At 50.2% G+C, this 27732-nt stretch overlaps 1 protein-coding gene across 1 annotated transcript in view; it reads left to right on the top strand.

Moving 5' to 3' along the window:
• LOC147727885 (neuronal acetylcholine receptor subunit alpha-7-like) overlaps nucleotides 1-27732 on the top strand; it is a 1417517-nt gene that overhangs the window by 1235946 nt on the left and 153839 nt on the right. Inside the window, exon 9 of the mRNA XM_086961831.1 lies at nucleotides 25535-25644. Coding sequence (XP_086817957.1) covers nucleotides 25535-25644 — 110 coding nt within the window. The remainder of the gene's footprint in view (nucleotides 1-25534; nucleotides 25645-27732) is intronic.

Genomic DNA, 27732 nt, shown 5'->3' with positions numbered 1-27732 from the left:
CGGGTCACGGTGGTAGTCCAACCAGGCAGGTGAAAGAGTGCATAGGTCCGGTGCAACACAACATTTCCATATAAACACCCCCCCTCCCCACCCCCAACTATCCCAACTCAACTCCCCCCCACCCTCCCCACCCGTCGTCCAGTGCATCACCATCTCCCCATGTGTATAACAAAATCAAAAGTCCTGAGGAAAGGGGGGACCCCACGGCAGCTCATCGGTCTGGTATCGGTGGGTTCGTGGGTTCGTGAGCCGCAGGAGGCGAAGATACCTAGGGCAGGTAAGTTCTCTAAACTCCGTAAGCAGCAGAGCGTGGAACGGTTGCCAAAGCTCGTTGAATTGGGCTATGTCCCCAGCCACCATAAGGGACATCTTTTCCATACCCAGCACATGCCACAACCTATGAAGCCAACCTGTGACAGTGGGCGGTGTGGCCGTGCGCCAGTGAATCAAAATATTCTGGACCGCAGAGCCTAAGGCAATAGCGATCTGTCTCCCCCTCCTGGACTTCAGGGGATACATCAAGTCGTTCGGGAGCCCCAAGAGGGTATATGCGGAAGCTCAGTATTGAAGTGAGAGTCTATTGCATCCAACACTTCTGTCCAATAGGCGGCTAAAAGAGGGCAGTCCCATAAGATATGTGTGAGAGTACCACGATGTCCACACCCCCGCCAGCATGTGTCCGCTTTACTGCGATCAAATTCGTGAATACGCTCCGGCGTGTAATAAAAATAGGTAGTGACTTTAGTGAAAGTGTCAGTAAGGCCCACATGATATGCTGAGTGGCGTGCCCTGTAGGAAATCTGGTCCCACTCCTTAGGACTCAGCGTCCTCCCAAGCTCCCGCTCCCATCTCTCCCTCCCCGGGTTGTAAAAGTGTGTGGGGGGTAGCTGCAGAAACCTGTATAAATCCGTGATTAGCTTTGAATCTGACGCACGGGACACCAGCCATCTCTCACATGGCGAGAAAAGCCTATCTGCCGCTTCTCTAACCTGTGGCTGAAGGGCCCAGTGTCGGGCTTGCATATAACGGTGCCTCTCAGTCTCAGGAAGAGAAAACTCCTGACGGAACTGCGTGAAGGGAATAACCCCCTCAGGACCATACATGTGGCACAAAGCTCTACAACCTGCTTGCCGCCAATGCGCAAAGGCACCCTTCTCCATTCCGGGAGTAAAAGCCGGGTTATCTACCAATGGGGAGAGAGGCGACGGGAACGAGGCAAGATCATATTTAAGGCAAGTAGCGTCCCAAACTCGCAAAGGCACCCTAGTGATGAAGGAAGCATACAAGTTTTTAGGCCGATGGGAGCGGTGCAAAAACGGAATCTCCTGCAGAGGCCTACCCGCCACCGCGTGGTCCTGGAAAAGCCAGTGCTTATCTGACTCCCATCTGCACCACTCCACCAGGTACCGCAGTTGCGCTGCCTGGAAGTACTTACAAAAATCCGGGATGCCCAGACCCCCCGCCTCAGGAGACAAAAGAGACAAGGCCCTGCGCATCCTGGGCTTCTTTCCCTGCCAAATGAAGCGGGCCACATCTGACTGCAGCTGCGAAATCCACCCAACCGGCGGCTGAAGCGGCAATGCCCTGAACAGATAGAGAACCTGGGGCAAGATGGTCATTTTAACGGCAGCAATCCGTCCTAACCATGAGAGAATATCGAGGTTCCAGCGGGCCAGCTCCTCTCTGATCTTTGCTCCCAAGGCCGAGTAATTCGCCAAAACCATAGCCTGCAACGTGGGCGCTATCTTGATCCCCAGATACGGTACCGCCTCCGAAGACCAAAGCAGGGGGAACCCACCCTGTAGATATTCCCTGGTGGCTGGGTCCAGAGAGAGGTCCAGGGCCACCGATTTCCCTACATTCATCTTAAAGCCCGAGACTGCACCAAAGGCGGCGAGTTCCTGTACAGAAGCCGGTAGGGCCGTCCGGGGTGTATCTATTGTGAAGATGACATCATCAGCATAAAGGCTGATCGCATGAGTGAATCCCCCCATTCGTATCCCTTCCACTGCCGGGTTATCCCGGACTCGCTGGGCCAACGGCTCTATGTATAAAGCAAAGAGCAGGGGCGAAAGTGGGCAACCCTGCCTAGTGCCTCTCTCAATAGTGAAGGCAGTGGAAGTATAACCATTCACAAGGACTACGGCCGTCGGTTCTTTATAGCAGTTGAGGACCATAGTGCGAAACTTCTCCCCGATGCCAGCCTTCACTAATACCTGTTCCAGGAAGGGCCAATGTACTCGGTCGAACGCTTTCTCCGCGTCCACCGCCAGCATCATCCTCGCCCCAGGAATCCTAGAAGCCTTCTCCAGCAGATGGACCACCCTTTTTGTGTTATCAACAGTCTGCCTCCCTGGGACGAAGCCAGCTTGATCCGGGTCTATCAGACCGGGCATGTGAAGTGCTAGACGACTGGCCAGAATCCCGGTATAGAGTTTCAGGTCTACATTCAAGAGGGATATCGGTCGGTAGGATCCACAATGTTTGGGATCCTTTCCAGGCTTAGGAATAACCGCGATGGAAGCCCCGAGGAGATCAGGCGGGATGGCACCAGGTTCCGCGAAAGAGTTAAAAAGGCGAGTGAGGACAGGAGCTAAGGTCATGCAAAACGTTTTATAAAAAAGGGCGGAGTAGCCGTCCGGGCCCGGTGCTTTGCCGTGTTTAAGTTTGGCAATGGCCGAGACCACCTCCTCTGTTCCGATGTCCCTATTCAAGTGCTCGGCTTGTAGGACGTCTAAGGGTGGCAGGGTGATCGAATCCAGGTAGGAAGATATGGCCGTCACATCCGGCGGATCCCCGGTGTAGAGAGTTTCGTAGAATCCTCGGAACACCGCCGAGATGCGGGCATCCACCGTCTCCACATTTCCACCGGAGTCGAGGATCTCCTTCACCGACTGGCTCTGCCGCGCAGCCCGAAGCCTATTGTCCAGCAGCTTACCGCAGCGGTCTCCCCCTGTGTAAAAGGCATGGCGCAGCCGAAGGGCCGCGTATTCTGCCCGATCCATGTCCAAGGCTGCCAGAAGCTTCCTCGCCTCTTTCAGCTGCCGCCAGATCCTCGGAGCCCCGGTCCTTCTATGAATCAACTCAAGTTCCCGAACCCTACCGGTAAGCTCCTCCCTCTTGGCCTGCCGCTCTTTGTTTTCGGCCGCGGAGACCGACATGAATTCCTCTCTGAGGACGGCTTTTAATGCCGCCCACTGCGTGGCCCGGGTGGTGTCGTCATTGTCATTGTGCGCCAGGTAGTCACGGGTAACCTTCTCGATACGGTCCACTACCACCTTCCGATGTAAAAGGGTATCCCTGAGGCACCAGGTTCTCGAGGGGTGGGCAGTAGGGGGCAGGCACAATGAGGCCTCAACAGGAGCATGGTCTGACAAGGATAACACTCCCATGTCAGCCGATGAGACCAATGTTTTCACTGGGGTCGTAACTAAAAGGTGATCAAGCCGTGCATAGGTCTTGTGTGCATGAGAGTAATACGAATAGTCTCTATCTGTGGGGTGTAGATGACGCCAGAGGTCAAGGAGATCTACTTCCGCGAGCCGTGTCTTACAGCCGGCCGAGAATTCCCTGACCTGTGGAGAGCGCTGCGCTGACCTATCTACTGCGGAATCGAAAACCATATTAAAATCCCCACCAAGAATGATATGTCGGTCTGGCGAAGCAGTGACATCTTCCACAGCTGACTGTAGGAAACGCTCCTGCTTGTCATTAGGGCTGTAAAGGGAGCCCATCGTGAATGTGAGGCCCCCAACTCTGAACCTATGCGCCAGTAACCTCCCCTTCTATTCAGCAAACTTGTGAAGATGCACCCCCTTAAAGTGTCTGGCCACCAGAATCGCCACCCCCGCAGTCTTCGTGTTGCAAGTGGAGAAAAACTGGAGTGGGAACTTGTGAGATCGCAGCCTATGTGTGTCCCGCGCCAGCAAGTGTTTCCTGAAGAAGACAAATGTCTGCATGAGCATTTTCTAACAGTGAGAGCACCGCTCGCCGCTTAACAGGGTTGTTCAATCCTCTAACATTTAGCGTCAGGACCTTAAAAGTGTAAGGAGGCATGGTGGGTAGAGTGCAAGAAAGCGTATGTACAGCGTGCGGAGTCCATGGAAGGTATGTAGACCCCCCCCTTCCGGAAACCAAGCAAAGGTCAAGAATAAGCATATGAGCCCCCAGCCCTCCCTCCCTGGCAACCCGCTGCATGCTGCAAACTCCAGCGCGTCCGTGGGCTGTCCTAAGTAACTTAGCACCAGGCAAGAGTCCTAACATAATCGTGCTGTTCCCTACACACCAGCCAACCTCACAGTCCACCCCCACACCCACCTCCCTACCGCCGCTGAGTGAGACAATGTGGAGAAACACAGGCAAAGCAGCAATTCCTAGCACAGCGCACTGGACAACCCCTACCCTCACTCCCAACTCCCACAACCCCACCCGGATCCCCAACACCCCAACAAAACCCCTCCCCCTCCCAAAACACCGTCCCCGTCTCCTCAAGAAAGGAGACAGGGGAACGATTGTCCAAGCCCGGCCAAACAGGCAAGTCAATGGAAAAGTCTCAAAAGTGGACGTCCAGCCACCACACAACCTTCGCTCCCCCCCCAACCCCCCAGGCCCCCAAACCTGCGATTCAACAAGAGGCGATGTCGATCTCCCCCCGGATAGTGTCTAGGCGGTCAAGGCAACCTCTTCCGTCGCCGTTTCTCTGGCGACCTCTCTCACAGCGTCCGCCATATCAGCCCGGATAGTTGGTGAGTTAGGCCTCCCTGAAGAGGCCGGGGACCTGCGGCCCGGAACCGACTGCCAGCCATCCCTGGTGACCCGGCGTCGACACGGAGAGGGAGCATCCTCGTCAGTGGCCGTGATACCCAGCACAGTACAGGTATCCTGGAGGGAACGCAGCTGATGTAAGATCCCGTTCCAGCGGAAGATGATACGAAAGGGATGGCCCCATGAGTACTGAGTATCATGTTCCCGCAAGAAATCAGTCACAATTTTAAAGGACTTTCGTTTCTGTAGGGTAACCACCAAGAGATCTTGAAAGAGGGCCACCCTATGACCTCGGAACTCCAAGGAAGGCCTTGTCCGGGCCACCCGCAGGATCCTTTCCTTCAGAGGGTAGTCCGGCAGGTAGGCCAGAAGATCGGGTGGAGGCGCCGGGGCTCTGCGCCGTGGGCCCACTCTGTGTGCCCTATCAACCCTAAGCGAAAAATCAGTCAGCTCACCCAGAATGTCTCTGAACAGCTCTCGCAGATAGTCCGCCGCATCCTCCCCCTCTTCTCCGAGAGGAACTCCCCGGACCCGGATGTTGTTCCTCCGGGAACGGTTCTCGAGGTCCTCCACATGGGATTGGAGATCAATCTGCTGGTCGCGAAGCCTGATCACTTCCTGCTGGAGCTGCGTGAGTTCCTCATCTCTGGCGTGGCCCGCTTCTTCTACAGATGAGACCCTCTCTCCCAGGCCGTCGACCTCCCGCCGAACCTCTCTCACCTCTCCCGCCACTTCCTGCTTGAGCGTCTGGAAGTCCTCTCGCAAGGAGCTAAAAAGCGACTCGAGGAACGACCTGGTCACCGGCGGCTCTCCTCCGCTTGCCCCCTGCGAGCTGCTGGACTGGCCTGGGGAATGTTGTCCGCGGTCTTGCCGTGTATTGCCCCTGTTCAGCATTTCCGGTAGGGTGCGATCACCTTTCCTGGTTCCTTTATTGCCGGCCATTCTGGCGATAGGGGAAGACGTCCAATCCCCACCAGCAGTGGCGGCGCGTACTAAACCACCTGGCCCCCAGCCAGTCGTCCGTTCCGGGGAGGTAGGCCTTTCGCCCGCTCACTCCGTCGATTGCCAATCGCACAAGTTCACCCGGGACCTAGCTGCGGCCGTTAGTCCCGTCACCCGAGCAACCCTGGTGAGCCGAGGGTCCTAGAGTGAAGCGTCACTCCCCCACGCATCCGCTGGCAGCACGTACTCCATGCACTGCGCGCGTCTCAGCAAAGCAGCCACAACAGCCTGGGTCAGCCCGGGGGGGAGAGAGAGCAAACCTCCGTGTCCCACAATACCACCAGTCTCAAGGATAGGCTGGGTCCACTGCACAATCACCAGCAGGCCAGACGCATAACTTCCACAGCACAGGCCTACAGGTGCTCCGCCACTCCCACTCTCCGTCAAGGGAAACCAATACGGGGGAGGGTGGACCACATCCCTCGTGTGCTTCGACGGGAAACCGTGGTCTATGGCCCCCTTACCGTGGCAGCCGCTACGCACCGAGACCGGCCCACGTAGGCTTCCAGGCTCTCCACCACTGTCAGGCGCTACCCCCTTCCACCTAGACAGCACCAGGCCGGAGGAATGGGCCTCCGCTTCTTCAAGGGTCTGTGAGCCTCTGGCGCCCCCAGTCACGTCAATGCTCCACCTCGTGTCCCTCGGGGCTCCGACCCCAGCCAATTCCGCCTCCGCGCCAGGCTGAACGGGACGTAGACAACAGTCCCACAATGGTGTTTCCAGGCCACAGCCAAGCACTCCGCAGTCAGCTCCCGGCCGGGTCCCGCTGTATGCACCGGAAGGGAGCCAGCAAGACCCCAGGGGCCGTCGCTTCAGTGGTGCCCGAGACCCCACCTGGCCCGAGTCCCGCTGCCCAGATCACGCTACTCCTCTTGCGGTGTCGGTGGGCGGGACAATCCTGTGTTGCGGTCCGGTACGGCAGGCCCCCCGGCACCGCTCCAGCCCCATCCGCGGCCGCGACTCCGACCGCCTCTCTTGTCCGGGGCCTGACCCTGTGCCACCTCAGCCGCCTCAGCACCGTGCCACCTCCAGCGGCTCCACACCGCGGCCGCAGACGGATCCGCGCAGAGCCCCGCACCTCTCCAAGCTGCGATGGCGACCTCCTCCGTGCGACGCCGCAGGCTCAAGTCAGCCCACTGGGCGGTCTTAGCTACGCTTCCGGTCGGCTGCAAGGCTCTCGAAGCTCGGGTCAGCTTCACCGTCTTCCGTCGGTGCCTTCCAGAGCGCAAATTTTGGCCGTAACAAGATCCGCCAGTTCCCTGCTGCACCCGCCGTCGCCAGCAAGCAACGGAGGGGGGAGATCAGCTCTGCATAAGGTGTTTAGGGGCCCGGGCCGGAGGAGATCGCCAAGGTCGCGTCCTCCTACGCCGCCATCTTGGCCACGCCCCCAACTCATTCCTTTAGAGCCCGTGGGGGTTAAGCCTGTGGATTGAGTTTTGCTTGGTAGAATGGTTGTATCCTGGAGAGCGAACAGTGCAGATAGAAGCTGATGTGGGGTGGGAATGGGAGGGTTTTTTAGGGGGGGTGGGGGTTGTTTTTTTTTTTCTGGTTCGTTACTTGATAAAAGCGGAGGTTATTGCTCCGGCGGGGCTGCTCCTCAAGTTTTTTTCCTACCTACGCGGGGTCGTCCTCCGGGATGTAGGCCCAGACGCTGTGTTATTGCTATGAGACTATGTCCTGCCGGCAAGTTGATGTAGGCAGCTGGGCTGTCTACCATGAGGCATTCCCGCATAACAAAAACGATTGACTCTAAATGCAGATACAGTTTACTCTATGTCCTAGCTACAGGTTACTGTAGGTGTGACTTTTAAGTAGTACTGCAGTAGTTTAAGGCTTATCAAGGGATGAGAAATAACATGTGGGTCCAGCTGTAGAACTGCATATACAATCTCAAGTTCACTAGGCCTGAGACATGTTGAAAGGGCTACTTGTCTGGATGGTTCTATTCATAATATCAGCGCTTTACTACATATCAGAATGTGTCTCATTTGGTATCTGGCGGAATGTCTCCATGACGCTGTACTCTATCTAGGGACATCTCGTACCTTAGTTGGACCACAGCTGCCATATTTAACGCTGAAACTTGCCACTGCATTTTCCAACTCACACAATGTCTCCCCAGCCTTCCTATATTGATGAGGCCCATGTCATCCCTGGACTTGTCCAGTTGTAGCCGCATAATTATGTGTCTACTTCTACCGGCCATTAAGATTCTGCTATTGAGCATTTTCTTTTCTATTTCTCGTTTAGGTCATGTTTTGCGGCTCCTACTAGTTAGTGAGCTACATCTATCGACATAATTAGCCAGATACAGACATTCTCCTAAAGGCTTCCTGATTTTCTTTTTAAAAACAGATTTTATTAATTTTTCATATCATGCTCATATGCGTTGTACATGTAATCATACAGTATACAGTAAGCCTGCAAGACCCATCTGACAGTTGTGATCACATCATGACATTGCCTCGCCTCACATTAGCTTATCTAGCCCGCCTGCATTGTCAGCGCGAGGAATGCGGCCGTTCCTGGAGCAAGAGGAATACCTCAGCTGTCATGTGGCATGATCCTGCGGGGCTCAATCGGGTCGCTCCTCGCTGATACAAGCACTGTCAGCATCTATTCGTCAGATCAGATAACAAATAACACAACCCCCCCTCAACTCAATCCCCCATTCCCTGGTCCCCCCCTCAACCCCACTGCCCTCCTCCCCTCAGACATGCCGCTTTCCCTAACATCGCGCTTATTCCTCAGTATGTATTTCGCACACTCTCTTCGATTCCTATGGCAGTAGCCCATGTCCCACCCGGGTGGATGCACCCACTTTAGTGATCTCCCCACCCCCGTCTCACCCCGCTGCCTGCGGCTAAGGTCTCATGTAGCAAAGGGAGAGCTCATAGCCTGAGGGATCAATCATCACCGTCAGTCGGGTTTTTAAGCAGACCTGCTATTGCCACCCAGGCTCCCGCCGTGTCCCACAATTTGTCATTGTCAGTTCTCTGAGCTAGTTGGAGCCGGAGGGTCCCCTCGCAGTCCGCCCACTTTATAAAGGCTCGGAGCCAGCACGCAGCACTGGGGGCCATGACTCCCTTCCAATGGCTAGTGATTTCGCGCTTGGCTAGAACTAAACCCAAATCCAGGAACCTATTGGTGGTCTTGTTGCGGGCAGTATGGGGGAACCAGTGCAGCAGCTACACCCCTGGAGTATGCTACAGGTCTCTTTCCGTCACCTCTGTCAATTTGGCTAATATCTCTCCCCAGTACCCCTGAAGCAACGGACAATCCCAGAACATGTGCATAAACGCATGGTCTTCCAGTCTACAGCGCGGGCAGGCAGTGTGGGAGCCAAAGAAAACATTAATTTTGTAAGGAGTAAGGTACGCCCAATGAAACATGTAGAATTGGATGAGTTGGAATCTCGTGTTTCGGTAACACTTCCATGCCCGTTCCATTTGCATTTCCCAGGGTTTAGGCTCTATAGGTGTTCCCAGGTCAGCCTCCCATTTAGTGTGCAATTCCTCTAAAGGAGTCCTCAAGCCCTACGTCAGTCTTCGATACAAACATGTAACCGCCTTGAGCTTACCCGCAGAGGTGACCACATATTGGCAAGGGAGGAAGACCCTAGGTTCCTCCAACCCTTTCTTCCAATGTTTGCGCACAGCAGCCGTCACGGCCGCGTGTTTAAGAAAGTCCTGAGCAGGCAGTTCATGCCTTTCCATGAGATCTTGAAATGGTAGGAGTGCACCATCTTTGTACAGATCGCCAATAGAGGAGATCCCCAGCTCCTCCCATTCATGTAGCCGCTGCCAATCACCTCCGTGAGGGAGCTCCACACAGAACCACACCGGAATCTCGGGCGCATATGCCAGAATCCCTTTACTGTGTCGTAGAGCCCTATACCAACATTGCCTCAAGACCCAGAACTCTCTGGACATCTCCCTTTCACACACCGGAATCCGTAGCAGAATCCGAATCAAGTGGCGAAGCCCTAGGTCCCTGCCTCTCTGATCTATCTCCATTCCCAGTTTCCCTGTCATCTGTTGCGTGAACCATTGGAACTGAACCGCATGATAGTAAGCTTCGAAATCAGAAGCTGCAAAGCCCCCTTCCTGTCTCGGGTTCCTCATCGTAGACAGTGTCACTCTTCGCCTACCTGATCCCCATAAGAAGCTCGAAACCATGGAGTTGAGTTGGGCAAAGTATTTCCCAGGTATCCAAATCGGCAGAGTAACAAAATAATAAAGCAATCGGGGCAGGGTAATCATTTTTAGTAATGCCAATTGTCCCACAACATACAGAGGCAAAGACCCCCAGAAGTCAAGGTTACTCTTGGTAGTTCGCAGGGCTCGTCCTATGTTACCCTCAAATAAATCAGCTGCCTCATGGTAAATTCTAACCGCCAAGTATGGTAAGCAACTGCCTTCCCATCTCACCTCAATCCCCTCAGGAGGATCACCGCGCTCCCCACGCATCGGGAATAGACAGGTCTTGGCCCAGTTGACATTGAGTCCTGCAACTCGCCCCAGTCTCTCCAGCAACTCCCGGGCTCCAGGGAGCTCATCAGTAGCATTGGCAAGGAACATCAACAAATCATCAGCGTATAGGGCAATATAGTGTATCTGACCCAACCCCTCTAGGCCCCTGTAGTGCCCCCCTGTCCGCACCCGGACCGCCAGCGGCTCCATCCCCAGGGAGAACAGGAGGGGAGACAGCGGACAGCCGTGCCTCGTCCCCCGGCCCACGGCACACGCAGCCGAAATTGCCCCCCCCCGTCCGAACCCTGGCCATCCAAGCCACAAACCCCTCACCTAAGCCAAAGGCCCTCAAAACCCGGAACAGGTACGGCCACTCTAGGCTATCGAAGGCCTTCTCGATGTCTATGGATAGCACACACGCTTCAGTTGTCTCCTGCAGCTGACTCATGCAGCAACTGACACAGCCTCCGAATATTCATTGCCGTGTTCCGGGTAGGGATGAACCCAGACTGATTCCCGTGCACCAGAGTTGTCATGTGCAACATCAGGCGTCTGGCCAAGATACCGCTCAGGATCTTATAATCAATGTTTAACATCGCCAGGGGGCGATACGCTGTGCGGTCCCACTCCGGCTTCCCCGGCTTGAGGAGCGGTACAATCACTGCATCCCTCATCGACGCAGGCAGACATCCCACCTGTTTTGATCGGTTATTAAGAGACATCAACTGCGGAGCCAGCACGTTGATGTAAGAGACTTAAAGCTCCGACGGTAACCCGTTGGTGCCTGGGGTTTTGTTCTTAGCCATACGCTTAACAGCTCCCCAGACGGCCCCCAATTCTACCGGACGGCCCAGGCTCTCCGCTTCTTCTGCTTCAATCTGAGGTAACTCTATGTCAAGAAAACCCCCTTCCTCCAGTTCACTGGGGTCCAGCGTGCTACAATAAAGTGTGAAATAGTAATCCAGCAACTGTGTGTTAATGGCCTGCTGCCCATAGTGGGTCGTCCTCCCCTCTGCCCGTATTTCGAGGATCGGTGTGCCCCTGCGCACAGGACTCGCCAGCCAGGCTAGGAGCGCCCCTGACTTATTGCGCTCCATGTGCACCCGCACCATGTAGGCCATGTAATCAAAGCACCTTAGCCTCTCCACTTGCGTTTCCAGCTCATCGTTCACCCTCAGGAGCCCCTATTGAATGTCCTCCCGTCTTGGTCTCTCCCTTTCTTTCTCCCGGAGCCCTTGCTCTGCCTGATGTACCTCACTCAATAGAGTTCTGCGAACTCCCGCGGCTTCCCCAATGCACCACCCGCGTATCACTCCTTTGAAGGCGTCCCACTCATTGTGCAAACTGGAAGAGGTGCCCATGTTGTGTTGGAAGTAGACCTCTATGGCAGTACCTATGGTGGTTTGGAAGACCTGATCCTCCAAGACCTCTGGCCGGAGACGCCAATTAGGAATCGCCGTTCTAAACCGAACCCAGTTCAGGGCCACCAACAGGGGGTAGTGATCAGAGGCTGTCCTAGCCAGATATTCGCTCATCGTAATCATTATATGGACATCAGGGGAACACAACACCGCGTCCAGCCTAACATGCAACTCATGGACTGCGGAAAAGTAAGAGTAGTTTTGCTCCCAGGGGTGATGGGTCCTCCAAGTATCTGTGAGCCCCCAGCTCCGCTGGCAGTACCGCCTGACTTCTGCTGTTCCAGGAGTAGGGGCGTCAGGGAGTGGTGGGTGGAAACGGTCCAGGTCTATGTCCGTCACACAGTTAAAGTCCCCCCCTAGTAAAACAGGGCCCGTTAGTTCCCCCGCCAATTTCTGTGAGAGCTGTGCAAAAAAGATTGACTGTTCAACATTGGGAGCATATATGCTTCCTAGTGTAATGTCCCGCCGATCTAGTCGCCCCGTGACCCCAGTAAATCTGCCCTCAGGGTCAATCACCTGCCTCACACATTGAATTGGGACGCCTGCCCGCACCCAAACTAATGTCCTCCTGGCATAAGCCGAGAAGTGGTGTGGAAAACCTGCCCTCTCCAGCGGCGTTGTAGTGCCACCCCCTCCACCTTTGTCAAGTGCGTTTCTTGAAGCAATGCGATTTTCACTCCCCTTCGTACTAAGTAAGCGTGTATTTTGTGTCGCAGACACATGGTGTACATCCCCCCTACATTCCAAGACACAACTTTAAAGCCTATGAAGGTGCCCATGGATCCAACGCATGCACGCGCACGCCTAAACCCCCCCTAGCGACATGTCTGACCCTCCCCCATCCCACCCAACTCTCAAACATCCCCCAACTCCCAAACCCCAGGACAGACACACAAGAACAGGTTCCCATCCAAACCAAACTGCTCATAGCTAGAACCGTAACTAGGAGGTAACTCATGGCTCACACACAATGCCCCCAGAACCCACCCAGCCCCCCCTCTTTTGAGAAAAACCTACATAGCCAGCTGGGACCCCGCATTCTGAAACGCCATCACCGGCTGTGCTGCCCCACATCAGAGCGGCCCGAGGGACCAGTAAGTGCAACAACCCCTGTAGCATACGCCTCGCAGCCTTTATAGCCCCCTCACCCAAACATCCCATTAGCTGTCTGTGGGGTGACATTCGGCATCTCTATGTCCGAGAGTCCTTGGGCACTACCAGATCTCGGGCTCTCTGTTCCGCTCTTCTCCGCGTCGGTATCAAGACTCGCCGTGCTGACCACTCCTCGGCTGATGGCCGCCACAGCATGCACCGCACTGTCCCGTTCATGCCGCTGAGCCACCGGGGAAGCGGGCCTCCCCCTCGGTGGAGTAGTCACCTGTCATTCTCGAGGCGAGGCCGACCGGGATGTGCTCGCCGCAGCACCACCGTAACCCTCCAACCAATCCCACACCGCCTGCGAAGTAAGAAAGAAGTGGGTCTCCTTGTCCGCCGTCATCCGCAGATGCGCCAGGAAGAGCATGGCGTAAGGGAGACTGAGCTGACGCAGCTTTCTCTTGACAGCTAGAAAGGAGGACCGTTGACGTTGGACCTCTCTGGTGTAATTCGTAAATATCAGCACCCTACTGTTTCCCATTTGCAAGTTCTTTTGTTCCCGAGCCCTCTGCAGGATAAAGTCCCGGTCACAGTAATGCAACAGTCTCACAACCATTGGCCGTGGTGGAGCTCCAGGTTTAGGTGGGCGAGCCGGAACACTATGCGCTCTCTCCAGCGCATAAAATGGGGAAAGGTCTTCCGGCGCTACCTCTGTCCGCAACCAGCTCTCCAGAAACCGGACTGAATCAGCTCCCTACTCACACTCCGGGATCCCCATGATATGGAGATTGTTGCGCCGTGAGCGCCCTTCACTGCCCGCCCGTACCTCAAGGACTTTGACTCTGCATGTTACCTCGTTTAAATATTGACGCGTGGCTGTTACCGCATTTGGGATGTCCTTCAAGGTGGTTTCATGGGTCGCCACTCTCTCCTTGAGCTTCCTAATGATCGTCCTTCAGTATCGTCCTTCAGTAGGGTGAGATCCGATTCAATGACGTCCTTCCGTTTCTCAAGCGCTTCCCGCGAGGCCAAAATGGCCTGCATTATTTCACCCAGGGTAGGGTCCCCAGGTCGTCCCGGTCTCCGTCTCCTAGCATCCGCATCTTTGTCCTCTGTGTGCTCTTCCGGCTCGTCTAGGCGTAACACCTCAAAGCCCTTCTTTTTTGACACGCAGCCCATTGTAGTGGTCAGGTGCTGCCAATGTTAGCAGCGCTGGGGGAGCCCTCAGCCGTCCTCCGCACCCGCAAGCCACCGCCGTCCCTGATCGCCCACTCCGGAAATCTCAGCCCCAATGGCCTATCTGGTCTTGTGCAGGACCAATCTCGTGCGGCAACACCCCTCAGAAGAGCCTCACAATGCCGAGCTGTCCGGCCTGAAGTAGGAAATGTACAAGCGGCATCGCCGGTATCCTGCCCGCCGAGTGGGGGCCCAACACACCACCCGTCTGCGTCCGCCACAAGTCTGTCCCCAACGCTGTGTCACTGCGACATACTACCAGTGCCGCAGCAGCCCTGCTTCCTCGCAGGTCGCAGGCGTCCCACAGCTTCGCCGCCTAGGACCGCCGGTCAATGGCTCCCCCAGCCTGATTTGACATCCTTGCCCCCTTTGTCATAGGCCGCCCACCAGGCAGCCCGTGGAAGCGCACTCTCATCGCCTGCGGCCTTCTCCGTCACCTATCGCAGCCGCTCTGGAGAGCCCCCTCCGCCGCTGGTAGGCATAGCGGCGAGACGCATCCACCTCCACAGGGGCAAGAAACAGCACCCCCAAGGGAGTCTCGTAGAGCCCACCGGCAGTAGTAGCAATGCAGCGTCAAGGTTAGACTAGGGCCCAGGGCACACCCCACCTCGCCACTCCAGGGGAGCCCGCGGTGGAGGCCAAAGTCCAGGTCGCAGCAGCACCAAAAGCAGCACAAGCAAAGCTGCAGCCCTGGGTCATGCGCTCCAATCCCCCTCCGCAGTTCTGGTCCATTCTGTCATTTGCTCCAGGGCGCCCGCCCCACGGGTCAACAAATGGCACTCTGCACGATAGTACTACGGCCTCTGTGACCCCCAACAAGTGGTTTCTAGAGCTGTTAGCAGCTACACAGTCCTCGTTGATCCTCAAACGGCGCCAGTCCAGTCCCGGGAGCCGCCTTCTTGGGGAAGCCTCCTCACCGCTAGTGTTCCCAGGGGCAGCAATCACTCCTCCGGTCTCGTTAGTGGGGCCGCCACTCCCTCAAGGCGTCCGTCGGTCCCGATCACCGCTACCTCAGCCAGGCGCCAGCCCCTCAGCGTGGAGCCGCCATCCTGTCGCCCGAGGTAGCGGCCTGCATTCAAGGAGGGAATAAACACTCTCCTGCCTCTGCACGCCCCTGTCGCCGACAATATCTGCACTCAGGAGGAGCACGGGCTATTCAAGCACACAATGTGGTGCCTGGGTCTGTATTTGTTGGCCAGGATCATTGACTTCGGGGGGCAGCCGCGGAGGAGCTCCAGAGCCCACTACTGCCTACATCGGCGTTCAAGCCACGCCCCCCTGACGGCTTCCTGATGAAGGCATGTTGCTGAAACATTTAAGCCCTCCAGTACCATGTCTCATGGTTATTATTTACCTATGAACTAGCAATATTGTATACTAGGAATATCATGTTGAACTGTTAGCCATATTGAATATTAGGAATATCCTGATGAACTGTGTAACATTTGAGATATGAATATTTATTGCATCCTTCAGACATAACATTTACGGACATCAAATAGCATGAGATCATGATGTCACAAAGTATGAGTGCGAGTATGTCTGCGGAATATTTTCATTAGAGAAAGTTTTTGATATTTTCAGCAATTAGTATTAAATAAACATTTTTCTACTTTTGATACAAACTACATAGTATTCGATATGTTTTGTACTGTATATGTTATTGTTTAATTATTTTATTCAGGTAACATTGTTATGTTTTTTGCCCTTAATTTGTTTGTACATTCACTTGCTAAAGACTTTCTCTTAGACATTTACTCTATGTCCTAGCTACAGGTTACCATAGGTGTGACTTTTAAGGAGTACTACAGCAGGTTAATGCTTGTCAAGGGGTGTGAAATATAAAGTCGGCCTAGCTGTAGAACTGCCTGTACATGCTCAAGTTAACTAGGTCTGAGACATTTTGAAAGGGCTTCTTGTCTGGATGGTTCTATTCATATTATCACAGCTTTACTAAATATCAGAATTAGTGTCTCAATTCCTGTCTGGGTGTTTTACATATAATCTATATGTAAAAGGTGGCGTGGATCGTCTACTGGGTGTGTGAGTCACTGATGAGTTGTTTAAGTGACACTGTCACTGTGTCCATTAGAGCTAGATACATAAGAGTTGTGTCTGTGCATGTGACTAAAGGTGTAGATGCTTTAAGGACTGTTTGTGAAGATATATTAGTAGTCTATCCTTTCGTAATTATTTACATGACATTCAAGTGCATGTAAAATACTAGATGTATAAGTCAGCGTATGAGTGATAAAAGTGTGCATGTACCGGCCAAAATCTTCTAACTATATGTCTTTTCTTTTATGCACTTACAGCTTTTCCTATGTCCTAGCTAGATTCTACCGTATAGGTGACTTTTAAATAGTACTATAGCAAATTAAGGTTTGTCAAGGGGTTTGAAATAACAAGTCGGCCTAGCTGTGGAACTGCATGCACAAGCTCAAGTATACTAGGCCCACAACATGATCAAAGGGCCACTTGTCTCAATAGGTCACTTGCTAGTATAAGTGTCCTCCTACACAGCTGAAAAAGTGTCTCGGGTACTATCTGAGTTTTTTCATATATATATTAAACTCTCTTAGTTCATTACTGACTGTGTTTTTGGGTGTTTCGTTCTGTAAATCTACATATAAGGGGTAGCATGATTTCTCTGTTGGGCATGTCAGTCAGTAGTGAGTTGTTTCAATTAAAATGTCACTGCCTTCATTAGCGGTTTCTACATAAGAGTAGTATCTGTGCATGTGAGTCAAGCTCTAGATGATAGCAACACTGTCTGAGAGGATGTAGTAACAGCTTTGCCTTTTAATGACTACTTACATGAGATCAAACTCAATGTAAAACACTGGATGTATAAGTTAACATATGTGCCTAAAAGTGTACATTCACCTGTCAAAAACTTTTAACTGGATAACTTTGCTTTTATGCATATACAGTGTACCCTATAGCCTAGTTAAGGCTACCTTAAGGGTTACTTTAAAGTACTACTACAGCATGTTAAACCTTGTCAAGGACTTTGTAATACCAAGTTGGACTGGCTGTGGAACTGTTCCTATAGACTGAAATATCGTAGACCTGAGGCATGTTGAAAGGGCTACTTGTCTAGACAGTTTACTTGGTTATGTCACTAGTTTAGTACATATCAAGTGTCTCAGTTCCTATCTGGGTGTATTTTTAAATGTGAACTAAAGTCTCTTTGTTGGCTGCAGGCTTTGTATATATAGCAAGTGGCATGGAGTGTCCCTTGGGTGTGTCAGTCAGTAATCATTTGTTTGAGATAGAGTGTCACTGCCTTCATTAGTGCTATATACATAACAGCTGTATTGGTGCATGTGAGAGAAAGTGTAGTTGCTTGAAACACTGTTTCAGAGACGGTATTACTAGCTCATAACTACTTACATGGCATTGAACTGAATGTAGAACACTGGATGTGTAAGTTAGCATATGCCACTAAAAGTGTGCATGTACCTGTGAAAAACATATAACTACATATCTTTCCTTTCATGGACATACAGTTTACCCTACGACGTATCTACTGGCTACTTTAAAAAAAAAAAAAAGTTTTTTATTGATTTTTATTTTAACATTTGTGGGCATCATAGCAATTACATTGTTACACGTATATTAATAGCACATAAAGCACAAGATTCCTAGAGTGCAGGTCCATTCTTGGCTCAGTAGTGGCTAATTACTTCTATATTATAGTGCTACGAGGACCCAGCCTGCTACTGTAGGCACATGAAACTTCACATTGTTTTAAAATTGTATTACACACAGTATATGCTAGCCTACCACAATGTTTGCAGACATAGTTCATTATAAAGCAAGTGTAGACTTTCATTTCAGGGGTTTTTCTCCAGTTGCAAGATATTACTAGAACTTCTTGTGGATAACTTCTGATATTTATCTCTCCATGCACCTCATTACATGTTTTTTCTCATGAGAAAATGTCACTCTAGTGTCACAAAGTTGGCAGTTAAATGTCATTTGTAAGTCTACTAATACCATGGACATGTCACATATAAGTATCTGAAAACTTGGCAGCTATGATGCCTATTCTGCACTCATACGGAATCCGTCTCTGGTTAAGTAACATCCATTTCTAATGCTTTGCAGCGGTTTTAAAATCGTCTTAGACTTTCTCGTTGCTCAAATGGTTGTAATTTCTGATGTTTGCCTCGTCTTCATTGCTTGATTTTGCACGCGAAAAAGTGTCACTCACAGTCGTTGAAATGTCACTCATAATTATACTAAAATTATGAAAATGTCACACATAGCAATCTGAAACCTTGGCAGCTATGAATAGAGGTGGATTTCGTCTCCCTGTATAGTCCCCACTGCCCAGCCTTTCTGCCCCGCGACCCAAACCCAACAAAAAACAAGCATTTACAATGCAATGGTTTCGCCTTTTGAAAAGTTTGAGCTATTGGCATTGTAAATGACAACATTTTTATTTATGTGTTGGTTTTGAAAATAAATAAATAAATGGCATTGTCATTTACAATACCAATAGCTTAATCTCTCGCAAATGCGAGACCTATAGCATTTGCAATGCAATAGGTCGCGTATTTCCTTGAGTTTAAGCTAATGATATTGCAGATAACAATGCGTTTTATTTATGTTTCAAAAACCAAAACATAAATAAAAGGTCTCTTGCACACTGCTACCTCTCACACACCATGCTCTCCCACACACCATGCTCGGGTGCGGCTCTGTGTGTGCCCAGGATCTGTCTCATCCCGGGCTGCCACACATGACGGGGGGGGGGCTGAAGCCCGGTGAGTCCAATGGGTGTTGCGCGCCTGGGTGCACCCCATCACATACACACTTCGAGTTCATCCCGTGCCAGGCACTAGCAGCCCACACTATCCTGTTGTATTACTCCATTTTATGACACTGTCATTACTTTTCATCAATGTAAAAACAGAACACTGCAAGTACCACAATGCAAAGGAAAACGTGCAAACCACACTCCACGACAAGCAACAAACCGCGAGCGCTGCAGAACCTGTAGAGGATGGAAGTCCTCATAGCACGTGGTGCAGTGAAGCAATCAGCCAGGACCGGGCGGGCCTTTCATCCACCGCTCACTTCCCCATCGGGCTGGAGACCGTGGAAGCTCCAGAGAGGGGGAGAGAGAACCCGACTACAGAGGGATGGAGAGGAAAAGAATGGATGGAAAGAGACTGAGCGAGGAGACGACGTGAGCCGGGCTGGTTTTAGCATTTCCCCCCCAGGGCTGCTTCGGTTCCCCAGTCCGGCCCTGCAATCTCTGGGTTGCAAAACTTCCATTTGTGAAAAAAAAATACATAAATAAATACCTCCCACGATACACAAAGCTCAAGTTTGTTTCGTGGCAAGCGTGAGGTGCTTCTATTGTCTTTACAGTCTGGGTTTTGCAATCTTTCATTTATAATGTGGAATACAAGATGGAAACACCTCGAATCTACAGGCAATACATTTAGTCTGAGTTAACCAATCACAGCTGAGGTGAGGCGACCCAGAATGTCAGACAGAGGAAGAGAGAGAAATAAAATGCATGTACATAGACCCGAAGGTCTCCGGTGTCCAGAGCAAGTCATGCATTAGAAGACTGTGTTCTCTTTTCCAAACTGAACTCTCTAAACCCCCCCCTCCACCCGGTCCACCACAGCCCTCGTTCTTACGGTTGTCCAAAGTCCACAGAACACCGTGTTTCCAGCCCCGGGCGTTCATTAAACAAACCCGTGCATGCTGGGAGCTCTGTCAAGCTACATTCAAATTCCACCAACACATCCGAGAGCCAAATAACCATGATTTATATTAAGAAAAAAAAAAAGAGGAGGACAGACGGCATGATCAGACAATTCTCTCTATTAAACGTCTGCGATTGTAAGTACTCGAAAGTACAGGTGGAAAAATAACAAAAATATGTTAGAAATAGTTCCTACATAGTGTGTGAGACAGCGGGACACCTCTGGGCGCGGGGTGGTGTGTGTGCTTCATGCAGCGGGACACCTCTGACCGCGGGGTGGGTGTACTTGCTACTAGTCACGCTTTGGTTTATCTGTACCAGGGTCACTGGACTATGCAAGTCTTAAATCGCAGTGTTTTCAGCATACTTACGGATGTAAGAAATAATCTGCTATTACGTCATTTGCAGATGTAAAAAACAAAGTTTCTAGCTCGAACAGAATTTAAAACAAGCACCCATGGGCACACAAACAGCGGGAAGGGGGCGGGGACGGACAGCGGGAGGGGGGCAGGAACACGAACAGTGGAGCTTCGGTCCCGTGATCAGGGGTGCGAGTCCTTGGGGTCGGGTGTTGTTTTGGGGAGGGGGGTGTTTGGTGCGAGTTTTCGCACGCCATGGAGGGGAACTCACCTGGCTCCGGGTGGTTGCTGGTGCGCTGGCGGGTTTCCTGGGAGGGGGGGCCTGCACTTCTTCCCGGAGCAGCGCGCACCTCGCCCGGTGGAGTGAGCTTATCTTTCCGAGCAGCATAACAAGCACCTACGGGCCCACGGACAACGGGAGGGGGGGGCGGAACGGACAGCGGGAGGGGGGGCAGAACGGACAGCGGGAGGGGGGCGGGAACATGAACAGCGGGAGGGGGCAGGAACGGGCACACGGACAGCGAGAGGGGGGCAGGAATGGGCACACGGACAGCGGGAGTGGGAGGGGGTGGGAACGGAGAGCGGGACATCGCGCAACCCACCCCTGCAAAGGACACTTCCGAAATGGTGGAAAACAAAGCTGTGGAAAAAAAAAATAGCACACACCCACCGCCGCGATGACGATCAGAAAAAGGTGGAGAGGGAAGAAATCGCGGGAAGGCCCACGAATCTGGTCCGGCCATGACGGACAGATGTCTGTTTCAATGGCTAGCCTCCATTTATGGAGCTAGCCAATGGAACAGAGGGCGGATTCCCAAGCCACATAGTATTCTCATTAGGTTTTCGCCTGCGCGAAAAGCTGCGCAGTGCGCAGCTTTCACTTAGGCGAAACCTAAAAAGAAGCCAATTGTAAATGGCTGTGCTTTTATTAAAGCACGGCTGTTGATGTGACATGCAATTGAAATTTCTGAGGTAATTGACTCACACCAGCCTGATATTATTTTTATTACGGAAATTTGGACTAACTGCACCTCGATGCTGGAACTCCTAACTACAATCCCTATGCGATACTTGAAGCATAGGCAGGATTGCCCGCTCAATAGAGGAAGAGGGGCTTGGAGTCACATATCGATACAAGTACAGGGCTACATTTACGACCTTGTCAAATGAAGATTGTGCAGCTTTATCCTTTTGGCTCGAATTAACCAAGAAGAAATACCTTAGAGGATCACTCATCTATCGGCCACCTGGCCCAAGAAAAAAATTATTAAACTCCATCAGCTCCCTCCTAGAGGATGAAATCTGCAACACGAACTTCACAGTCCTTGGAGATTTAAATTTCCATTTGAAGTATCAAAAAGATAAAGACACCAAGGCTCTGCTTGAAATCATGAATGATTTGCTGGTACAAAACACCACTCACACTGCTGGCCACATATTAGATGCCATTTTGTCCAATAGTAAGCCATTGCTGAACTAAATCTTCTAATGCTCTCTTGGTCGGACGTTTTTTGTGAGCTAAGAGTTATAGAGGTTATAGCAGATCTTAACAAAAGGTGAGGTACGACCTATTAAATGGCATGGGCCAATCTGGATTGCAAACAATTTAAGCTACAATTTATGGAATCCCTCCTTCCACACGTGAAAAACCCAGAGCTAGCCACCCAGGATTGCCTTCATTGGTTAAATACTGCATTCAACCTAACTGTTCCTAAAAAGGCTAATCAAGGCAGAAAAAAGCCCTCCGCTCCTTGGTTTTCTGAAGCTGTCCGGCTAGAAAAACTAAGTTGTAGGCGACAAGAAAGGAAAGGGAGGTTTCAGTATAAATCTCATGAAATAGAAGCGTATAAACTGTCTTTCACCCTCCTGGTTAAAGAAAATAATGTATTTTTACCTCCCAGATTGATTCCTCTAAAAACTCGACCAGGGAATGTTTCCAGGTAACAAACAAACTAACAAAACAACCAGAGTTTAAAGGAGGTTGTAAAAGCCAACCCTTCTGTGACACCATTGCCCAACACTTCAAGAGTGAAGTGGACCACATTTATAACCTATTTAACCATCCAACAATGTGATTTCACAAGTGGCTAACAGCACTGTACACTGCATTAAGGATAATGATATCTCACTGGCCTCATTAACCACCATTACCCTAGTTTCGGAATTGCAGATTGACAATCTGATCCAGACCACCAAACCTGGATCCTCAGATGATCCCTGCCCCCCTTCAGTGCTTAAGTCAATCCTGAAACCAATAGCTATGGTATTGACAAACATCTTCTATTCCATGTTTAATACAATAATCCTTTCTATTCTCCGGAAGAGGGCTTCAATTCTTCCGCTTTAAAAAAAAGCCAGTCAGGATCCGGAAGACCCATTCCTAGACTACCCTTTCCAGCCAAAATAATAGAAAAAATCATAAACAGTCAATTGAATGAATTCATCAAAGAGAATAATCTGTTGGATCCAACGCAATTCGGGTTCAGATCGGAACACAGAACTGAGACGGCCCGAATTAAGGCCACTGACGAACTCAAGATCATTTTAGATGAAGGCAGATGGCTGCTTTGATCCTGCTGGATCAGTCTGCAGCTTTCAACACTGTGGACCACCCAAATATGATTTCTCGCCTGGAAGCCATACGCATAAAAAATATGGCCGTGGAGTTACTCAAGTCCTTCCTAGACAACAGGGATAACACGGTCAAATTGGATACCTTCAGTTCTAATACCTTCTTCTTGCCCAGTGGAGTGCCCCAGGGATCTTTGCTCAGCCACACCCTTTTCAATTTATATGTAACAGAGCTCACGCCTCTGATTCAATCCTTTGGTTTTTCCCTCACGTCATCTGCAGATAATATGCAGATTGTGCTATCCTCCACCAATGATACTAATTATACCAGCCTCCGAATTTATAACTGTATGGGAGAAATTAGTTCACTTGTTGAGCAAGCACTGTATACATATTCTTTGTTGTTTGGTTAAAACCCATTACAAATTAAAACGTAATCAGTTCATCGTAAAAAGGACCGCTGAGTAGAAACCCACTAGAGCATTGTCAATAAATGATAGTCAGCAAGTCAAAAAAAGTTTTTTAAATATATAATGCAGAAGTTATAAGTTATTTAAAACCTTTGAATGCATTGTGGGCAGATTGTCTTCGCCTGGAGGACCGGGAACAGTACAGCTGATGTTAGCAATTTGAGGTTCTGTTGTTAATCCGGCAGGCTGGCTGCACTGTTTACAACTAAACTCTGAAAAGACAGAGGTGATCCTCCTGTGAAATAATCCCAATTTCTGATCAACTGCTAGCTAGTCATCAGAAATGAGCATGCTTCCCTTGCTGACTCCCAAAACCAAGAGTCATGGGGTAATTCTAGATGACAACCTAAATCTAAGCAAAGCAAATTATTGCAGTCTTATCGTCCTTTTATGATACTCTCAGAATCCTAAAGAAAATGTTAAACTTTCTCCCCCTTAACTTTAGAAAGAACGTGATTTCCACATCAATTCTCTCGAAATTAGATTACTGTGATGGTTTATATATCAGTCTTCAGGCACAGTATATCAACAAACTTCAGGTTCTGCAGAACTCTGCTGCTAGGCTACTTCTTGGCCTTCCCAAACATCATTCATTCTCCCGAACCATCAAAGATCTTCACTGGTTGACTGTTAGGAATTGGACTAGCATTTCTGAGTCAAGCCATTTCTTGATACGTTCCCAATAGAAATTTCAGACCAATGAGAGCCTACAAACCTAACACTTTCAGATACAAATAAACCAAATGGGGAGGAAGCAGCTTTCTTGCAGGAGCAACCAAACAGTGGAATCTCCTGTCTGCATACATTAGATCGGGTGCCTCTCTTTAGATGTTTAGAAAGCTCCTTAAAACCTGGCTCTCCAACCAGTAATTTCCCCCTTTCTCACATATGCTCTTTACCTAGGCTAGCGCCAAGACACCCTCAGGTATACGCTGCGCTCTATAAAAATTTTTTCCTCATATGCACTCCGTAGCTACTGCCACCTCTCGACCTGTCCCGCCACTGGCGCAAATAGCTTTTGGTGGATACTTAGTCTCAGCTGATTTTTTTCAAACGGGGATTACCCGTTTATAATCAACTTGAGCTGACCCAGAGGTATTAATCATTGGAAGTGTATTAGATCTAATTCTGACCAATTTAAGCCATGATCTATAAACTAATCTCCCGTCCGGGGATCGTCCAGCCAATTCTAGAGTAACCCCAACTCAGGCCTACCCCTTGAGATAGTAACCACATGGTCTATGGCTCGATAGTATTTAACAGACTTCCACCAATCATTCCAGCTGGGGGATGTTTCTTGTCGCCACAACAGGCAGATCTCCCTCCTTGCCAACAATATAAAATAGAACACAGGTTTACATTGAGACCCAGACTAAGATCGTGTCCCAACCATCCTGTCTACCACACCAAAAAGAATAAGGATTGGGCTTACCTCAATTTCTAGACCCATAACCTTGAAGATGGTCTTACCGACGTCCAACCAGAATTTATGTATTCTAGGGCAGGAAGTGAAAATATGGACGTCATCCACGCTCTGAAAGCCACACCTCCAGCAAGTTGCAGCACCACCACCCTTCAGTTTAGAGATCTTTAGCGGGGTCCAGTATATCCTATGTATTGTGAAAAAATGATTTCTTCTGAGAGCAGCAGACTTAATCACGGAATAAAGCATGTCAATAGATACTTGCCATAACTCCTTCCCGTCTTCGCCTGGCAAGTAGCTCTCCCAGACCCGATACGGGTTATCCCTTCTTTTTTCTGCAGCAGCCAGAAGATGGGAGTACCAAAGTAATTTCCCCCTTTCTCACATATGCTCTTTACCTAGGCTAGCGCCAAGATACCCTCAGCTATACGCTGCACTCTATACATTTTTTAACATAACATAACAACCTATGACTGCACCTTGATGCGACACAAAACAGGCATAATCATGTGTCTCACTCCAACATAACACCACTTTGGCTGAGTACTTCTTTTGCTTCTACAAATAGCACCACTGACGATGCAGGATTACGGGGAAAGCAGGTGCATTTTACATACGTTTAAGTTGTTACTAACTGGGAGGGTAATCGGACTGGGGGGTTCGGAGTATCATGTTTCTTGTGATCATCTACTCGGGTAGGATGTTCTGTCTTGATTTGCTGGAGTTTTACAATGTGTATCAATGCTTCTATGGATGCCTACAATTTTGTCCATTCTCCTTCAACTGTGCACTATGCGAAAGATCCACCACCGTGTGTGTTGTGTACCGAGCAACTGTTTAAAATAAAGATTTATATAAAAAAATGTATTAAAAAGTTGTGTTACATGCCTAAGTTCTTAGATTGCAAATCACTAGCTGGATAGCCTGATCCTGTGAAAAGATTGGAAAATTAGCCCATACGTAATGCAGTGTCCTTTTTTACCTTTCCAGCACAATATTTTGCAAGCATTATGGTGATTGTGGGACTGTCTGTTGTGGTCACAGTGCTGGTACTTCAGTTTCACCATCATGATCCTCAAGCAGGAAAAATGCCAAGATGGGTAAGTGGCCAAAGCAAGCAAGGCTTCACTTTATACCCTCTCTCAATTTTATGTTTTAATGATGGCTAAAAATATAAAATTCCTAGAAATACAGTCAAAACTGTTGGGTGCTACTGTGTTGCACCTTAATCAATATTACACTGATTCTGATGAGTGTGGGTCATGTGATTTCTTTTAATGTTGTATCAAGTGTAAGATGATTTTCTTCAATTTCCTATTACCTGTGGAGAATTTCCTATTACCTGTGGAGAAGTTCCTACAAGAGGGTAGGTTATTATTGTTATTTTTTTATAATTAATTTACTCTTTGTGACCTGTTAAATATTAAAAATCATGTTGTTACTATCCACTTGCTCAAATGCATTAGCTGGGACGAGTAGGGCATGCTGCTTACTTTTTGCTCTGAGTGAGTAGGAAGGAAGACTACCAGGTTGTGTTCTTCACAGAGCAAAGGTCAGGAAGACGACAATTTCTGAGTCAAGTTTCAGAGGGCCACATTCCTAATGAAGTGACAACTGAGATGCTTCTTCTGAGCCCTGCTTCAGTGGGCTGCGCAGCATTCAGTAACTGTTTGACCCATGAAGAGGCTTGAGCTTTGAGCTGCTTAGCACCTACTTGTAATCAAAAGGTTCCGCTATATTGGGATGTTTGAACCCTACTATGACCAATTCAGGAGTGAAAATGCTCTGACAAGCTAGGTGGGGCTTGAGGCATCAAGATGACGGTCGAACTTTAAGAGTGCTCCAGACACCTCTGTCATCCGCCTCGAATCCCGACACATGCGGCTGTCATCCGAGTCTCCTACCTGCTCGTAGGGCCCCTCTGAACGGAGTATTATCCGCTGATCTGTCCAGACTGCAGTTTGGGGCTTCGGGGGCCCTGCTGGAATCCGGATCCTTTGAGGCCGTGGGGCCCCAACATGGCGGATGTCGCTGCGAACCGAGAGTGAACGCGGCACACTCCATCTGGGGGCACCTGTCAACGCGGCATCTCCCGGTCTCTTGATGCCCCTATGGACCATAGCCCGGCCACCAGACACTGCTCTGGTTACCTGACGGCTTGCTGAGACGTTGGTTCCTCCGCGCAGCCCATGCGAAAGATGGTGGCCGCCGGCACCCGCGGCCGGTGAACTACTGGGACGGGCTTCCGCCTTGGGGCTCGGTGGACCCGGTCCAGCCCATAGAGCTGTGGCTGCGGCGTGATTGTGGGTGTGCTGCTGCTGAGCGGCGTATCCTGTGCGGTTTTCGCTAAACCACGCCTACTGAACAAGGCTGCTGGAGAAGGATTATACGGTGAGTGAGGACGGGTACAGGGATCGGCTTCCACATCAGGTAGCGGCGCGGGAGGTCGCGGTGTGGCCTCCCGCCCCCCCTCTTTGTAACTTGTGACGCTGCGGCCCATGGAGTAAGGGTTGGAGCCCATTCCTGGCATGTGACAGGTGTCACTCTGTCATGTGGCATATGCCACAGCTGATGTGACATATGCCACAGATTTTTTACATGGTCTTTCATGATTATCAGTTGAGGATTTCCAAAGGACTATCTTTCACTCTGCTAAAATAAATAAATTGTTTAAAAAATATATATATAAAAAAATTTCCCCAGGTGGGGTTTGAACCGTTGTCAAAAAGTACTCATAGCCTCTATGAACTACCACTGTACCATCTGTTTTGCACAACTTTACATAGCCCAAAGCCTTTGTGTCTTAAACAAAGAGTGATGTGCTTCTTCTGTTTTCATGACGTTTTCTTCTTACATGCCACACATCTACACTTGATTTTCGTTATTTATAAACAAAGAGCCCTTCATTCCCCTCATTCTGGCACTTGGCCCATGTATTTAGTTTTCTTACACAACCATTCCCAAAGTCTCATTCTACAAATTAAGGGATTTATTTCATAGCAAACCTGCCCCCCCTTCCACGTGCCAGTGCATGTCACAAATCTCTGACATGCACTGGCTTGACTAAAAAGGACACAAATCTCACAGACACTGCTAGGGGTGATTTACAAAAGGGAATCTTTCATTTGGGTAAAATAGAAAAAGAAAATTGAAACAAATATAAAAATCGATTTTCCCCAGCTGGGGTT

The sequence above is a fragment of the Lissotriton vulgaris genome, chromosome 3_1, assembly GCF_964263255.1.
Source record: "Lissotriton vulgaris chromosome 3_1, aLisVul1.2, whole genome shotgun sequence".
Taxonomy (NCBI): Eukaryota; Metazoa; Chordata; class Amphibia; order Caudata; family Salamandridae; genus Lissotriton; species Lissotriton vulgaris.
Note: the sequence above shows the minus strand (reverse complement) of the source record. Positions and strands in the feature narration are given on the sequence as shown.